The sequence below is a fragment of the Melopsittacus undulatus genome, chromosome 4, assembly GCF_012275295.1.
Source record: "Melopsittacus undulatus isolate bMelUnd1 chromosome 4, bMelUnd1.mat.Z, whole genome shotgun sequence".
Lineage (NCBI taxonomy): Eukaryota > Metazoa > Chordata > Aves > Psittaciformes > Psittaculidae > Melopsittacus > Melopsittacus undulatus.
Window position 1 is genome coordinate 7,991,328 of NC_047530.1, and position 14,010 is coordinate 8,005,337.

A 14,010-nucleotide genomic window follows, 5' to 3' on the forward strand; every position below is an offset into this window, starting at 1 on the left:
CAGGTCAGGCACCGGGATCGGGTGGCCGGCAGCCCCGAGTGAGGGGAGCGTGCGGCTAGAAAGGGCCGGCCAGGGAAGATGGGGCTGGGGCTGCTGCCATCGAGGGGAGGTGCTGCTCATCCCAGGTTTAAATCCCGGGTTGAGGGGGGCTGAGCCCCGGTGGTGGCCTCATACCCTCCTCCCCTGGGAGGCCGGAGGGTGCGTGGGGGCTCCATAGGGGCAGGCTGGCCTCCTGCCATGTAGAGAGGCCAATAAGCGACCTGGTTCCCGCGGATGTGGGTCACCCGCTCCCGGCGCTCTGCGAACCAGGCCGCCCGGTGGGGCAGCCCCCGGGGGGGGGGGGGGGGTACGGGAGGGGAGCGCCTGCAGAGCCCCCCCTCGCCCTCCCTCCCGAGGGGTCCAACGCCGGCGCGGCGCGGTCCGGTCCGCGGGTGCGGAGCGGGGCCGGGGCCGGTGATTCGCAGCTCCGGGGGCGGCGGGTGCCCGGCTGATGCATATTCATGATGTGATGTCAGAGGGGGAGCACAGCGCGCCGTGACCGCCCGAGAGCGCCATTTCCTGGAGGAGGAGGCGGCGGCGGCGGTGGCTGAGGAGCGGCGGGCGGAACCGGGCGGGGGAGCCGCCGAGCGGCTGCGCGCCGGCAGGGGGAGACCGACCGGCGGCGGGGACCGGACCGGACCCAGCGGGACCGAACCGATCGCCCCTGCGGAGCCTCCCGGAGCTCGCCCCGGCCGGAGCTGCAGCCAGAAGTTTGGGTCCCCGCAGCCTCCCCGGGGAGCCCGTCGGAGGGAGGCGGTGCGGGGCTGCCGCTGTCGCCGTCGCCGCCTGCGCGGGCGGTGGGAGCCCCCCGCGGCGCGCCGGGAGCTGTGGGGAGGATGGTGGTGCGGGAGCGATGGAGCTGAAGCGGAGCATGGCGATCCCGCGGCTGCTCTTGCTGGGACTGTGGGCTGCGGCGCTCCGGGACGTCGCCACCGTGGCAGGTGAGCGGGGCTGACAGCCCGCCGGCGGCAGCGGGGAAGGGCGGCGGGGCAGTGCCCCCCGACACCCCTGGGCACGGCGGGACGAGCTGCGGGGCCGTGCGGGGAGACCGCTCCCAGCCCCCGGACGGGTTCCCCCGTGGGCAGCCCCCTCCTCGCCGCCTGTACAGGTGCCGGCGGCCCGCTGAAGGCGAGCACAGCGCCGGGGGACCGGGCACCGGTCTCCGGACAGGGCGTCCTGGAACAGCGCCGGGGTGCGGGGTCCGGCCGAAGTGGCGGCTGCGGACCCTTGGGCAGCCACAGGTGGGGATCGGGACGGTCCCGTCCCCTTTTCCCCCCGCCGGGTGCGGGGGGCTCTGCTGCATGTGCAGGTCCAGGGGCTGCTCGGGAGCCGGCAGTGCCCGGTGTGGAGCTCGGGCTGTGCGGGGTGCTGCGAGCCTCGCCCGCCCGCCTGCGAGTACGGAGGAGTGAGTCGCAGCCCAAGTAATCCTCCTGGCTGTTTGCGGTGGCATTACTCTGGTGTGTGCCCAGCGCGGACCGTCGCCGGGGGAAGCCGGGCGCTAGCGCATTCCTGAGTGGCTTTTGTCGGCTTTTCCCTCCTGAACTCCCTTTCCGAAGTTTCACCCCCGAGTCGGCAGCGAGAGGCAGCGTGCGGAGCCTCCTGCCGCTTCACCGGGAGCTGCGGCTCCGCGGGGAGCCTGCGGTGGCACCGGGAGGGAGAGGCGGCGGTGCGGGCTGCATCCCCAGGTCAGGGTCCTGAGGAAGCGAAAAGCCTTTTCCTTGGTGTGCTTGAGAGCATCTTCCTCTCGCTCTCTGCTCCCAGAATAACTTCACTAAAGGCATACTTCTGTTCTGAGGAATCAATACTCAGACGTGGCAAGTTTAAAAACCAAACAGATACATCACGTATCTGACAACCGGTATGTTTGCTCGCTGTCAGTTCTAACGACTGCTTGATAAGAAATTTACGCAATTATTTCCTATCTATCCATTTGAAGTCCTACAGGTAGGCTTGGAGGAGCCTATTTGCTTGAGCTTGTTGCACTGGCAAGAATGTTATCAGATGAGAAATCGTGAGTGGGAGAGTAGAAGGAGGAATAGGTGGAAATTAAAATCCATATTGGCATTCTATGTGCTTCTTCCTGATACCTGCAGGAAGAGATGCTGCAGCTAGAACTGAATTATTGGCAAAACCCTGTGAATTTATTAAAACCCCCTGATCTGTGTTTTCTTCGTTTCAGTTGACCTTATATTGTAGAGGGGTTATATTTGGGTGATGTGGAGAATTACAACTCGGGCTGAACACTTGTACTCTATGTTAATTTCCGACATCATTAATTCGTAAGGGAACCGAGAAGCATAAAGGGTCTCTAACAACTCTTCTTTGTTTAACGTGTGGATAACTCTTTCAGCAGGGCAGTCTGAGGCGAGCTGAGTAGTTTGCTCTTCCACTAAGGCACCTGCAATGACAGTGTCAGTCAGGCTGTGCATGTGTTCATCAGCCTGGCACCATCCGTTTGCTTTAACACAGAGCTACTGTGAAGCTTTTGTGTTTTATTCCAGTATTGTGAGTGGTGGAAGGGAGGGTGCTTTCTGGCATGCACTGGGACCTGTCACTCATGTTACCAATGAGTGAAGTAATGCAAGGTTAGATCATCCTCACCCAAAGTGATTAAATCCTTAACCCAGCAAACACGCTGTACCAACTAAACTGAAATGATCGTTTTACCAGTTTAACAGTGCTCTCTGTGAATCTGTTCAATTAACAACAGCAGATAGAGAGGGGAAAGACTCAACTTGTTGAAATCAGCCATTAATAGACTGGGGGGTCTCAGTAAGGAAAGGAGTAGGGGTCTTCTGCCTGCGTTCTGGGATTGCTCCCGGAGCAGTGGTACTCCACCAGGAGTTAAAGAGCACAGTGTTATTCCCGGGTACCAGCTGCCAGTGGCAGAGCTGCTCCCACAGTGCTGGTGTCCCTTCTCCAGCAGTTACACCCATGCTGTGTGTCCCTCTGCCCGGTGAGGAGGCTCCTCGTGGCTGTGTGAGGGTGGTGTTTGGGCAGGGAGGGAAGTGGCACATGAGAAATCTTGGTATTTGATCACTGGTAATGCTGTAACAGAGCAAGAGCAACAGGGCTGCTTGCTTTAGCAGCACTCTGCGTTTCACAACTGGTGTTTGGGCTCTGTAGGGTTGGTGAAACATCAGTGAGAAGCTGACCAGGCAGTGAACTGGGTGAAGTTGTCATGGGCTGTGATACGTTTCCGGACGAGAGTGATGGAGTTGTTTCTTTTTTGTCTGAAGGATGTGGAAGCCACTGCCAGGGCATAATATTGAACTTGGCCAGACCTGTTCTGGTCTGTCAGTCCTGTGCCACCGCATAGGAAATGGCCACTCTCCCTAACAAAACTGGCTTTACATTCATTTCCCACTTCCCACCTTCCTGCTTTCCCATGGTCTCCTTTGATCTTCTCGTTCCTCTTTTATATGCCTTTCTTTCTTAAATGCACTTACATAGCTGGCTTCCGTGTTTTCTCATGGTAATGCATTTCATATATTCACTTCTGCTTGAGGGAAACACTCCCTGTCCACCCACACATGCAGCAGTGCTCGAGGTCAAATCCTGATCGCTTCTGTGTCAACATCAACCCGAGCCGCTCCACCGACTCTGGCTCTGCTGCTGTGGGGTCTCGGCTCTGTAGCTCCGGGTACAACGTGGCCCTTTGGCTGGGCTGAAGGCTCAGGGAGTCTCATTGGAGAGCACACCCACATCACGCGATAGAAATATCTGTTCTGTAAACAGTTCTGCTCCTTGGCGGGACGTGCTGTGGAGTAGGCTTTGCTTTCATGGGTTTCACAAATTGCAGAGCTCGCTGTAGCGCAGGGGAACAGCGTACGCTGAATAATGAGATGTAATTGATTCTTCCTCCTGTCCCGGCTCTTTGCAAAGACATACAATGGAGCAAGCACAGTGATTTCTTAGCAGCGCAGGAACCCCGTAGTTGAAATTGCAGCCTGGGAAAGAGAGGGAGGTGTGGTACCGTGCTGAGGGAACACGCTTGGAGCTGTGGGATCACTGGCACAGCAAAGCTCCCAGTGTTTCCGTCCAGCTCCGCTCTGCAGAAGCTCGCTCTGCTGTTACACAACTTGAAAGAAGCCCCACGTGTACATTGACCCACGCTTTCCTCCAGTGTGCTTTCAGTGCTTGCTTTTAACTATTGCTTAGCAGGCGTAGTATAGCAGTGCCGAGACTAACAGACCCCTCTCTGCAGCGTGTGCTGGTAGGGTATGTAACCCCAGACCACCAACCTAGAGTAATGTGCTGTACTCCAACCCCCCTTCTTCTGGGGGTGGGGCGGAGTAGTATTTTTCTTTTAGGTATGAAATTTACAGGATCTCCAATCAAATTAAAGGTGTCCCAGGGCCAACCCGTGAAACTAAATTGCAGCCTCGAGGGAACGGAAGATCCCGAAATGTTGTGGATCAAGGACGGAGCAGTGGTGCAAAGCGTAGACCAGGTGTACATTCCAGTAGATGAAGAGCACTGGATCGGCTTCCTCAGGTACAACAGATGCAGGGAAGGAAGGATACTGTGGAAACTATTGCACAGTTTTCTGCTGTCAGCTATATCTGTGCAACTGCAGTGCCCTCGGCAGGGCAGGGCCCTTCGCTCTGCAGTTCAGCACGTGGCAAGGGCATAACTGAGAGCAGAACTGAAGCCACTTGAGGGCTGAGATTTTATGCACTAGATCCATATTGGTTTCCTGACTGCTGTGGTGACAGGCGCTTTGCTAATGCTTGTGGTGCTTGAGACGTGACTTCAAGGTGAAAGGATGTTCTTACCTTGTTTGTTCATCTTGTTCTGCTGTGCAGCAGGAAGACTAAGGTCTGACTTACATAAATAGGTTTTCTCTTTCGTACTCATTCCCTTCTCTTACTCACTCTCTTGAGCTCTCAGTCTGCCTAAAGAGTAAGGGTTGTTAATTGAAGTGAGACTCCTAGGATTACATCCCTTTCCTTTCTTTGGGGAGAAGGGCTGGTTACCTGAACCATCCCTGGGTCGTTTTGCAGAGACTTTCCTAATGCATTTACACTACATGGTATCAGTCCTGCCCTGCTCAGAGGCACAAAACTCTTCTGCAAAACAGCTCTCTGTGCCTTTGTTTCAGCAGAAGAGGGATGTCAGCTACTTACAGAAGTACCAAGTTAAACAAGACCCAGGGTTCTGCTCTGGCTTTTTCTATGCATAAAGAGAGCTTGTACAAGCAAACACACCATCACCATGAGGACTCAAAAGTGGTGATTGAGGATCAATCTTCCCTGAGCTCCAGCTTCATCTCCTGTTAGTTTTCTTGGACTGACATTGCACAGAGCTTCCAATTCAAGCAACTAAAGGTCTCTGTGCTAAAGCTTGTCTGCAAGAAACATTTTGATAGGGAAATAACCTGTGCCCAAGAAAATCATTGCCTTATAGTGTGTCTGTCTTGAAATGACACCATTTACTGCTCCCCTGTTCTATTCGCTAACTCTCTTTGCTCTCTGCAATCTCTCAACCTGATCTCCTTTTTCATCTCTCATTTTCCTGCACTGAGAACTTTCTGCAGCACCAGGGCTAAGTTAGGGTGCTAAATCCAGATGTGTCTGTATCTCTTTCTCCTTTTTTCTTTCTTCTCCTAAAGTGATAATTTCTACCACCCTCTGTGTAAGACTTTGCTGCACTTGCTGTGTTTCAGAACATGGGGCTGGATGGGCAGGACAGCTGATGCCATCTGAAGGTACCGCTCTGAAAACCAGGGTCCATTCTGTGCATTTTCAAACACTCTCCCTTTTCTGTCTTCCTTCCTGAGATGTTCTTTCCTTTCCTCAAGGCAAACTGCTAGCGTTAGAAAGGTGGGCATCAGATCTGCTGAGGATCCCTGCATGGCAGCAAGCACATGGGTGCACTTCCCATGGGGGGCAGTCCACTTCTGTACATTGACAAGCACTCAGAAGCACAGTGGTGCCTTGGGTAGCTGAGACCTTGTTGCTTTGGGACCACATTCTGCCCTAATTCACCACACTAGGCTTGTGCTGCTAACAGCAGTGAGGATGCTGCAGATTTCCAGCAGTGGAGCAAGGAGCAGAATTTCTACCCTGAGCTGGAGGTCTATGACCTGAATGCAAGTCCCCATGGCTGCCTTCCCCTGCTTGGGTGCATCTTCTCAGATGGGGAGCTGTTGCTGAGCAAGGGACAACACAAAAGTGTTCGTAGGGTGAGGTCCTGTGCTGGAATAAGCCAGCATAACCCCTTGAAATCATTAACCAAGAGGCCCAAGGAGCGTGAGGCGCTCTTGGGGTAAGAATAACACCAAGTGCAGCTGAGGTGAGGGGGGCTCTTTTCTGACCCATCTGCTGCTGTATGAGGCTGTCACCAGTCCTGTCACCTCACTGGGGCAGAGCAACCGGGCTGGTTGGAGGTTTGTGATTTGGAGCTTCTTGCTAGCTCAGACACTGCAGGTCAAGCTGCCACTCTTGAAGGCTAGCTAGAGTCGTGGTCCAGGATCCAGATGACCAACCCCTTCTGTTCTCGGAGGACACAAACGATGGGGTTTCTGCAAGGATGTTTCAGAGGAAGGCTGTCTGCTCTGCTGAGGATTCCTTCTACCCACTTGCCGCGTGCTTTGTGCTGGCTGGCTGTTGCCCCCCTCTCCAGAGCTGGCTGTGTCTCAGTAGGTGTTGTCCATGCTCCTGGTTTGCCAAACACTGAAGGGTCCTTTGGGGCAAAAACATGCTTTATCCACGTAAAATATCGATCTGGCTTTTGACTTTTTTCAGCTTGAAATCCGTCGAGCGGACAGATTCTGGGAAGTACTGGTGCCAGGTTGAGAACGGGGGGAAGAAGGAAGAATCACAGCAAGTGTGGCTCATAGTGGAAGGTAAGGAGGAGTAGTAGTGCTGGTTTCCTTTCAGGGCTGACCCACCAATATGCTCTAGGTGGAAGTGGTGAGAGCAGATTGCTCATGACAGGCTTCTTGGCTCTGAACCTTTGCTGCTAACTGCAGTGAGATTGCTACAGAGCAGGAGTAAGAATAGGAGAGCAGCTTCAAGGAGGGGAGCTGTTAGTTCTTATTCTGGTTTTGGCACGTTAGGAAACAAGATCCTTTCATGCACACACATTTCCTTCCAGCCCCTCAATCCATTGTTTTCATCTCCAAATAATTCATAGAATGATGGGATAGTTCAAGTTGACAGGGATCCATGGGGACTATGTGGTCCAACCCACTTCTCAAAGCAGAATCACTGCTTGGTTCTGTGTATCAGGCAAACAGGTCTTTGAGGGCAAGGAACTCTTTTAGCCCCGTTCTGAGTTTCAGAAGGGCTGTACATCAGCAGTTCATAGCTGTGACTGTTCCGTGTGGCACTGTTTCATCCAGTCTTATCTGATAAAGAATGACTTCTACATGGTTGCCCAAAAGTCACCTAGAGGAGCACGGGTTGGTGGCTTCTTACTGCCTCCAGTTTCATTTCCCTTGAGTCATGACTCTGTTAATAGTCATAGGATGGCTTAATATTTGATGAGGAAGTTAACAGTGCACTTGCAGGAAGAAGTGGCTTTTCGAATGTGATTGGTAATGTTTTGGTCCAGCGCTGAATCAGCAGTCTTAGAGAGGGGGAGCAAAGAGGGTGCTGTGGGAGGTGATGTGGTCTGGGTGCTGTACAGCAAAGCGCTCAGAGCACTGATAACATCCATAGCAGTTCTCACAGGAAGAGGGACTCTTACCTGGTGCAATTTCAACTGGAAATCATTGTTTACAGCTGAAAACTCTCTCTACTGTGTAGTGTTTCCATTTCTATTCCAGCCACCATGGCCTGCTCCAAAGGTGGCTGCGTTTGCATGGTGCGTGCATTGGGAGTGATGGGGTCGCTCAGTGTGCTAAGCCATCTGAAAAGACAGAGGAGCCCTGGAGGGCGCAGGCAGCAAGTGTCAGAGTCACAACAAGCAGCTGCAGCTATGTAAGGGGGAGTGTTAAGAACGAAGGCCAAAGCTTACAGCAGTTGACGAAATGCAACTAATGGCCTTTATGAGAAAAGCAAGCACAGCAGAAGCTGGTTAAACTTGAACTGAGCTTGTAAGGATCTGAAAAGGGAGTTACTGGGGAAAATTAATAAATAACAAATAGTGATAAGGGTCGGGTGTTTGAAAATGTGTCAGCTGTTAGCATGAGAAAGCACAGGGAATGCAAAAGCCTATCAGTCCCTTCACTGTTATCTGTGTGTGCTTCTTCTCTGGGCGTACCAGCTTTGTCTAGAGGTGGTTGCTGTATTGATAACAGCTGTTGACATCTCCCAGACTGGAGCTTTACTCTGATTGTTTGCACCCTTTAGTAGGTGCTGACACCCTGTTTGTGTGCCACAAACAAGTGTGAGCTATTGGTGAACTAATTTAAAGTGAGCTTAAATGGGTTTTGATGCTGTCTAATATCAGCCTTGAGATACACGTAGGTAGTCTGTATCAGGCAGAATTTGTAGTGATGGTGTTTGAACTGGCTTTGTAATACAGCTCAAATGTTTGCTCCTATGAAACACTCAGGATTTACAAAATAAACCCCAAATTAGTCTGAAACTGTTTTCTGGTTTAGAAAGGAGACTCTGGCCTTCCAAGGACATGACGGCATTTGATGCCCGGAGAGGTAATTGAAGAGGCACACTGCAGAGTGTGAACATCTTCAAAGCATGGATTATGTTTCTTACAGAGCTTGCCCTCTGAAATTACACCCCTGGCTGTGCCCTGTTCCTGAGCTGCTGGCCCCTGTTGTGGCTGCAGTCACACTTGTATGGACACGTCTCCATCCACAAACTGAGCTGTAGGAACAGAATCAGCCCTGTAGGTTGGATGCTGGTGTGGAACAGGGAACAGACAAGCTCATTTCCCTTCTTTGCCATTGATGTCCTGGTGGCTGCTCCTTGCCCCTATAGTGTATCTGTGAAGGGTGGTGCAGGCACTGATTTCTTGTGCAAGGAACTGCAGGGCTGAATGGGCAATGGACAGTGAGGTATCCAGGTAACACACATACGGGCACAGTGCAAGTTCCTGAGCTGGATGAGTCAGCTGCACACCCTGAACTAGGAGAGTGCTTAATTGTGGTCTTGTCTGATCTGGTTAGCTGCTCCCAGAGCGAGAAAACCTGCCGAGCTGGGCAGGATCCTCCCAAAAGGCTACCTTGGGTGTCATGGTAAAGGGACATGAGGCAGGGATCTGCTCGCAAGAAGAAGAAACGATGGTATTTTCTCTCCTAATCTCCCTTGGAGAAGGAGGGCAAAGCAGATGGAGATGTCACAGCTGGAATATGGGAAGTGTGTTCACTTTTAGTGTTCACGTATGACTGCAATAAAAAACCATGAAATAAAACGTGTAAGCACAAACAAGCAGTAAATCACGATGATGGATTTACCTGTCCTGAGCATTACCTTTGCACAGATAGGTGCCAGCATTCCCAAAGTGACCTGTTTTGAGACCTGTTCATTTACTTGTGACTCCAAAGGGAGTGTCAAGGAGGTGAGGAAGGCACAAAGAAACTGCCCCCTGAAAGACACAGTGGCTGGACAGGCTGAGGACACCAGTTTCTCAGGGCCTTCAACTCTTCTACCAGCCACCAGAAGCACACACTGGGTCCTGCAGGGACAGCACTGGTGCTGATGGCTGGTGGGTTTTGTGTTACTCGTTTGGAGCACTGAAACTGCAAGAGCATTGCCTATAAAAGGAACCACACGTCTGGATGTGTTGGGTTACTCTCAGCTATTGCCGCTTAGAGATGACCTGAGGCAGTTAGCACTGCAGCTGTGTTTTGTTCCCTATGGGCCTCATAGAAGGCTGGTTGTACCAAGCGGGAATCTTTGCACAGATAGTTATCAAGGAAGGTATGTGCATGGATCGCCTTGAGCTCTGAAACAAATTACCCCTAACTCCAAGGCAGGAGTTCTTGTGGTGTTGGAGAGTGCTGGAAGGTGGCTCCACTCAATTAAGCTGTGGAGAGAGCATTATAAATGATCCCAGTCTAACATCAGGGCAGATTCTTTCCTCATTCATTGGAACAGCCACTAGTTCAACACAGTCACAAGCTCCAGTTTTTCATGCATGTCAAGGAGTATCTTGCAGCCGGATTAGGGGTCTTTTAAAGTGATATTTGTCACCATTGAAGTTATTGACTGTTGCCTCTTTAAACTCCAGTCTCTCCAGCTGAAAAATTGAGCAAATACTGCCACTAAAACTACTTCATCTGGGAGACTTGAGGGAGACTCAGTGGAAAAGGTTTTTCAAAGGCATTTTGGGAAGCAAGCACTCTTATCTCTGACTTCTAGTGGGAGTATGTAAATGTTCCTGCCCTGAGGTGCTCCAGTGTATCTGACCCCTGGTTCTTGTGAAGGGTAAGCTCCTTCATAAGAGGGAGTCGGATTAGGCACGGGCATGGCCGATGGGTGTCCTGTATTGGGCACTGGTATCAGTGGAAATAAACAGAAGACAGGAATCTTTCCAGTTATTATCACTTGTCTGTTGCTTTTCTAGGTGTGCCCTACTTTACTGTGGAACCCGAGGATGTGTCCGTGTCCCCTAATGTCCCATTTCATATGGCCTGTGCTGCTGTTGGTCCCCCTGAACCAGTGACAATTGTCTGGTGGATGGGAGACTCTAGAGTGGGGCTTCCAGACATCTCCCCCTCCATCTTAAACGTGTCAGGTAAGGCTGCTACCAATCATGGGGATCACTCTGAGCATCAGAAGAAGCAGAGAGCTCTCTTCTGATCATGCCTGTACATTGAGAGTTGAGAGATACCGATCATCACATACAAAGCCAGATCATCTGAGAGGTGATTGCTGCTTTGTGTATTTTCTGCTGGCTTGAGGCACACAGGCTCTTACAGGGTTTGGGTGGGACTGGTAATGGGATAAGGATGCTACAGGATACATTCATTCATTGGGTGCTTCTTTTGTTCCACCTCATGGAAGGTGTTCATGATTATATTAAGTGACTCAGTTGGTGACATTTAGCTTGATGGCATTCACATGCAAAATCATGCTTCTGCGCACAGCCATGTCACACACACTGCTTTCCTCTTCTCCCGCTCTCTGTTCTTGCATGCCTGCTGGAAGCTGTAATTGTTGAAACCTGACTGCCTCATGTAATTGACACTTTTAGTGCAGTTATACTGGTGCTGAAGTGAGCTGGTTGATGTCCTCAGAGACCAAAGTTTGCCCTACAGCAGGCACGAGGTGCATGGTGGTAAGCCTGCCTTCCCCAGCAGTGCCAGCTGCAGAACTTGGGAGCCAGTGTCCGTCCTTCTCTCCAGCCCACTTTCAGGGAAGGGCAATGTATCTCTACCAGGACCTGATTGCAGCTATTATTGTAGTTACCTCCTGCAGGTAACTTCAGTTAGTGGTTGAACAGCTTTGTGATACTTCTTCTCTTTGCTGTATTTTATTGTTCTCAGCAGCCCTGAGCCAAAGTTAACTGTTCAGAAAGAAAAGGTTTTATGACATGTCTGGGGCCTCTTCATCAGTGTTAATACAGTTACACCCAGGGGGAGTTTCTTTCTCTGCATCTTTGGCCATCCTTTTTTGCTATCTAGTCCTATTCAGCTTTCCCTTAGAACTTAATTTATATGCAAATCAAAACCTGATTTTGTGATTTGCAGTGGTTTATAATCTGCTCCCTCTCTTACGTAGCCACTCAATGCTCTTCCAAATTGGAAATGAAAACTGCTCCCTTATGATATAATCTGCCTGTTGAAATGAGAACTGGAAAGATTGATACTCAAAAGGGGAAACACAATAAAGAAATAAGTCTCCCTTCTTCCAGTGAACTCATCCCATGGTGCCCCACACAACTTCTGTCATTGTGGGGCAGTGGCACAGAGGCCTGAAGAAGGGCATCTGCTCCTAGTGATTCTCCAAATGAATTGCTATTATATATAGTCATCATCAGTGCCTTTCTTTGCCCTTTTAGTGTTCTTTGAGATACTCCTTGTCTTTGCAAAAACATGTAGCAAACTCAAGCTACATGGTTAGATTGCCAAAGCATGTCAAAAATGATGGGAAGAAAACAAGGATTGCTAGCTAAAGAAAATATCATATTCTGAAGGAAATAATAATAAAGTACTGGCTAGAAAGCAAACATTTAGAAGGTTCAGCAAGCAGTTGGTTTGGTTTACAGGCTTGTTGGTTTTGGAAAGCAGAGCTGGTAATGGTGCTAGAGAGCAAGGAGATCTTGGTTTGTGGTGTGTTTCGTATTTTCCTCAGGGCAGGGCTGTGTTTGGTTCTGTCTTTGGGACATGCCTACCACGTCAGTTTGTGCTCTGCTCTGCTGCCTGGCCTTCTGCCTCCTGGCAGCATTTTCCTCTGGTTCACTGGGGTGAATAGAAGGAGCTAAAATACTTTGCTCTTTCATCTCAAAGCAGTCCCTCCTCTCTTCCACTACATCTTCTTTGCAGTGATGTTAATCTCAGGCTTGGGAGTTGAATCAAAGGGCAAAGACAGACACTGTACAAGCTGCTCCATGCAGCTCTGAAATCTTTTTCCTTCCTAAACTGGATCATAGAATCCTAGAACCATAGAACAGTTTGGGTTGGAAATGACCTTAAGATCATCTGGTTCCAACTCCTTGCCATAGGCAGAGATACCTCACACTAAACCATGTCACCCAAGGCTCTGTCCAACCTGACCTTGAACACTGCCAGGGATGGAGCATTCACAACCTCCCTGGGCAACACATTCCAGTGCCTCACCACCCTTACAATAAAGAACTTCCTCCTTATATCCAATCTAAACTTCCCCTGTTTAAGTTTGAACCCATTACCCCTTGTCCTGTCACTACAGTCCCTAATGAAGAGTCCCTCCCCAGCATCCCTGTAGGCCCCCTTCAGATACTGGATGTTGATAGCATACTGAACATCCCTCGAATAGCCTTGTAAGGCAGCTGAGGGCCCAGTCAAGTGAAAACATAGGCTGGACACATTTCTCCAGGCAGCTTTGTAGCTCTGTCTCAGTTCTGATTAATTCTATCTGAGTCTTGGAGCAGCCAGACATTGGTATGTTGCCACATTCAGGCCCTGTTGGATGGATGCTCACAGAAGCGAGGGAGCATAATCCTCACTTGTGTAATATCATCCCTGGAAAGCGCCTCAGTGTTCATGCCGTAGCATTATACTTCAACTTCTTTGCATATCTTCAGAAGTCTGATGCAAGGTGAGGGACAGGTGAGCATTAGCTTGGAATCTGCAGCATCTAGCTGGAGATTTGCCTTATAGCCCAGTTAGAATATGGTTGTTGCTCAGGTGTCAGGCTGAAGTCCAGAGCATTGGTTGTTGTATAAGCTCATAGCTCAGCATGATCCTTGCTCCAAAGATGCTCACTAGGATGTGGGAAGTGGACATCTATCAGCTGAGCTGCTTTTCTGCCAGATTCACCCTTCTTTTTCAGCACTTTCTGAAGCTCCCAGGGAAGCTTTTCTACATTCCACGCTCACTCCATTAAAACTGTGTTTAGCACATTAATTACATTGAATTCCACGTGCCTTTGATTGACACCCAGCTCAGCCCGCCAATTGCTCGTGCAGCTTGAGCTGGATGTCACACATAATTGAAATTCTGCTGAAGGCTGAAGGTTGAAGCTGGATTATGTTGCTGTTTGTGTTTCCTTCCCTTGGCTGATCTCCAGGTATTAATCAAAGCACAGTTTTCTCCTGCGAAGCTCACAACGTTAAGGGATTGTCTTCATCTCGGACTGCCACTGTTCAAATTAAAGGTGAGAGAGTACAAGAGAACGGGCAAGGGACTCGGGTTTGCTCTCTGGGGAGGGAATGTAGGGCTCCTAAATGCAAAGGGATGTCTCAAAGCTGCCAGCAACCAGCACCAGTTGGAGCTCTCAGCAGTCAAAACAGTGCTTTGTGCTCTAACAGCAGTTCCCATTTCCTGTGTGGGGCCATATCCTCTTGAAAATGGGAGACAGATCTGGAAATAGGATGTCAAATAACATTTTTTCCTGGAAAAGGAGTGAGTCAGAG

General features: G+C 50.6%; 1 protein-coding gene across 1 annotated transcript in view; it reads left to right on the forward strand.

Annotated features, from left to right (window-relative positions):
• The first annotated feature begins 626 nt into the window (after positions 1–626).
• Positions 627–14,010, forward strand: part of TYRO3 (TYRO3 protein tyrosine kinase) — a 42,825-nt gene continuing 29,441 nt past the window's right edge. Inside the window, exons 1-5 of the mRNA XM_034061672.1 lie at positions 627–980; positions 4,353–4,536; positions 6,789–6,889; positions 10,519–10,689; positions 13,665–13,751. Of these exons, the coding sequence (XP_033917563.1) occupies positions 893–980; positions 4,353–4,536; positions 6,789–6,889; positions 10,519–10,689; positions 13,665–13,751 (631 nt within the window). The 5' untranslated portion in view covers positions 627–892. The remainder of the gene's footprint in view (positions 981–4,352; positions 4,537–6,788; positions 6,890–10,518; positions 10,690–13,664; positions 13,752–14,010) is intronic.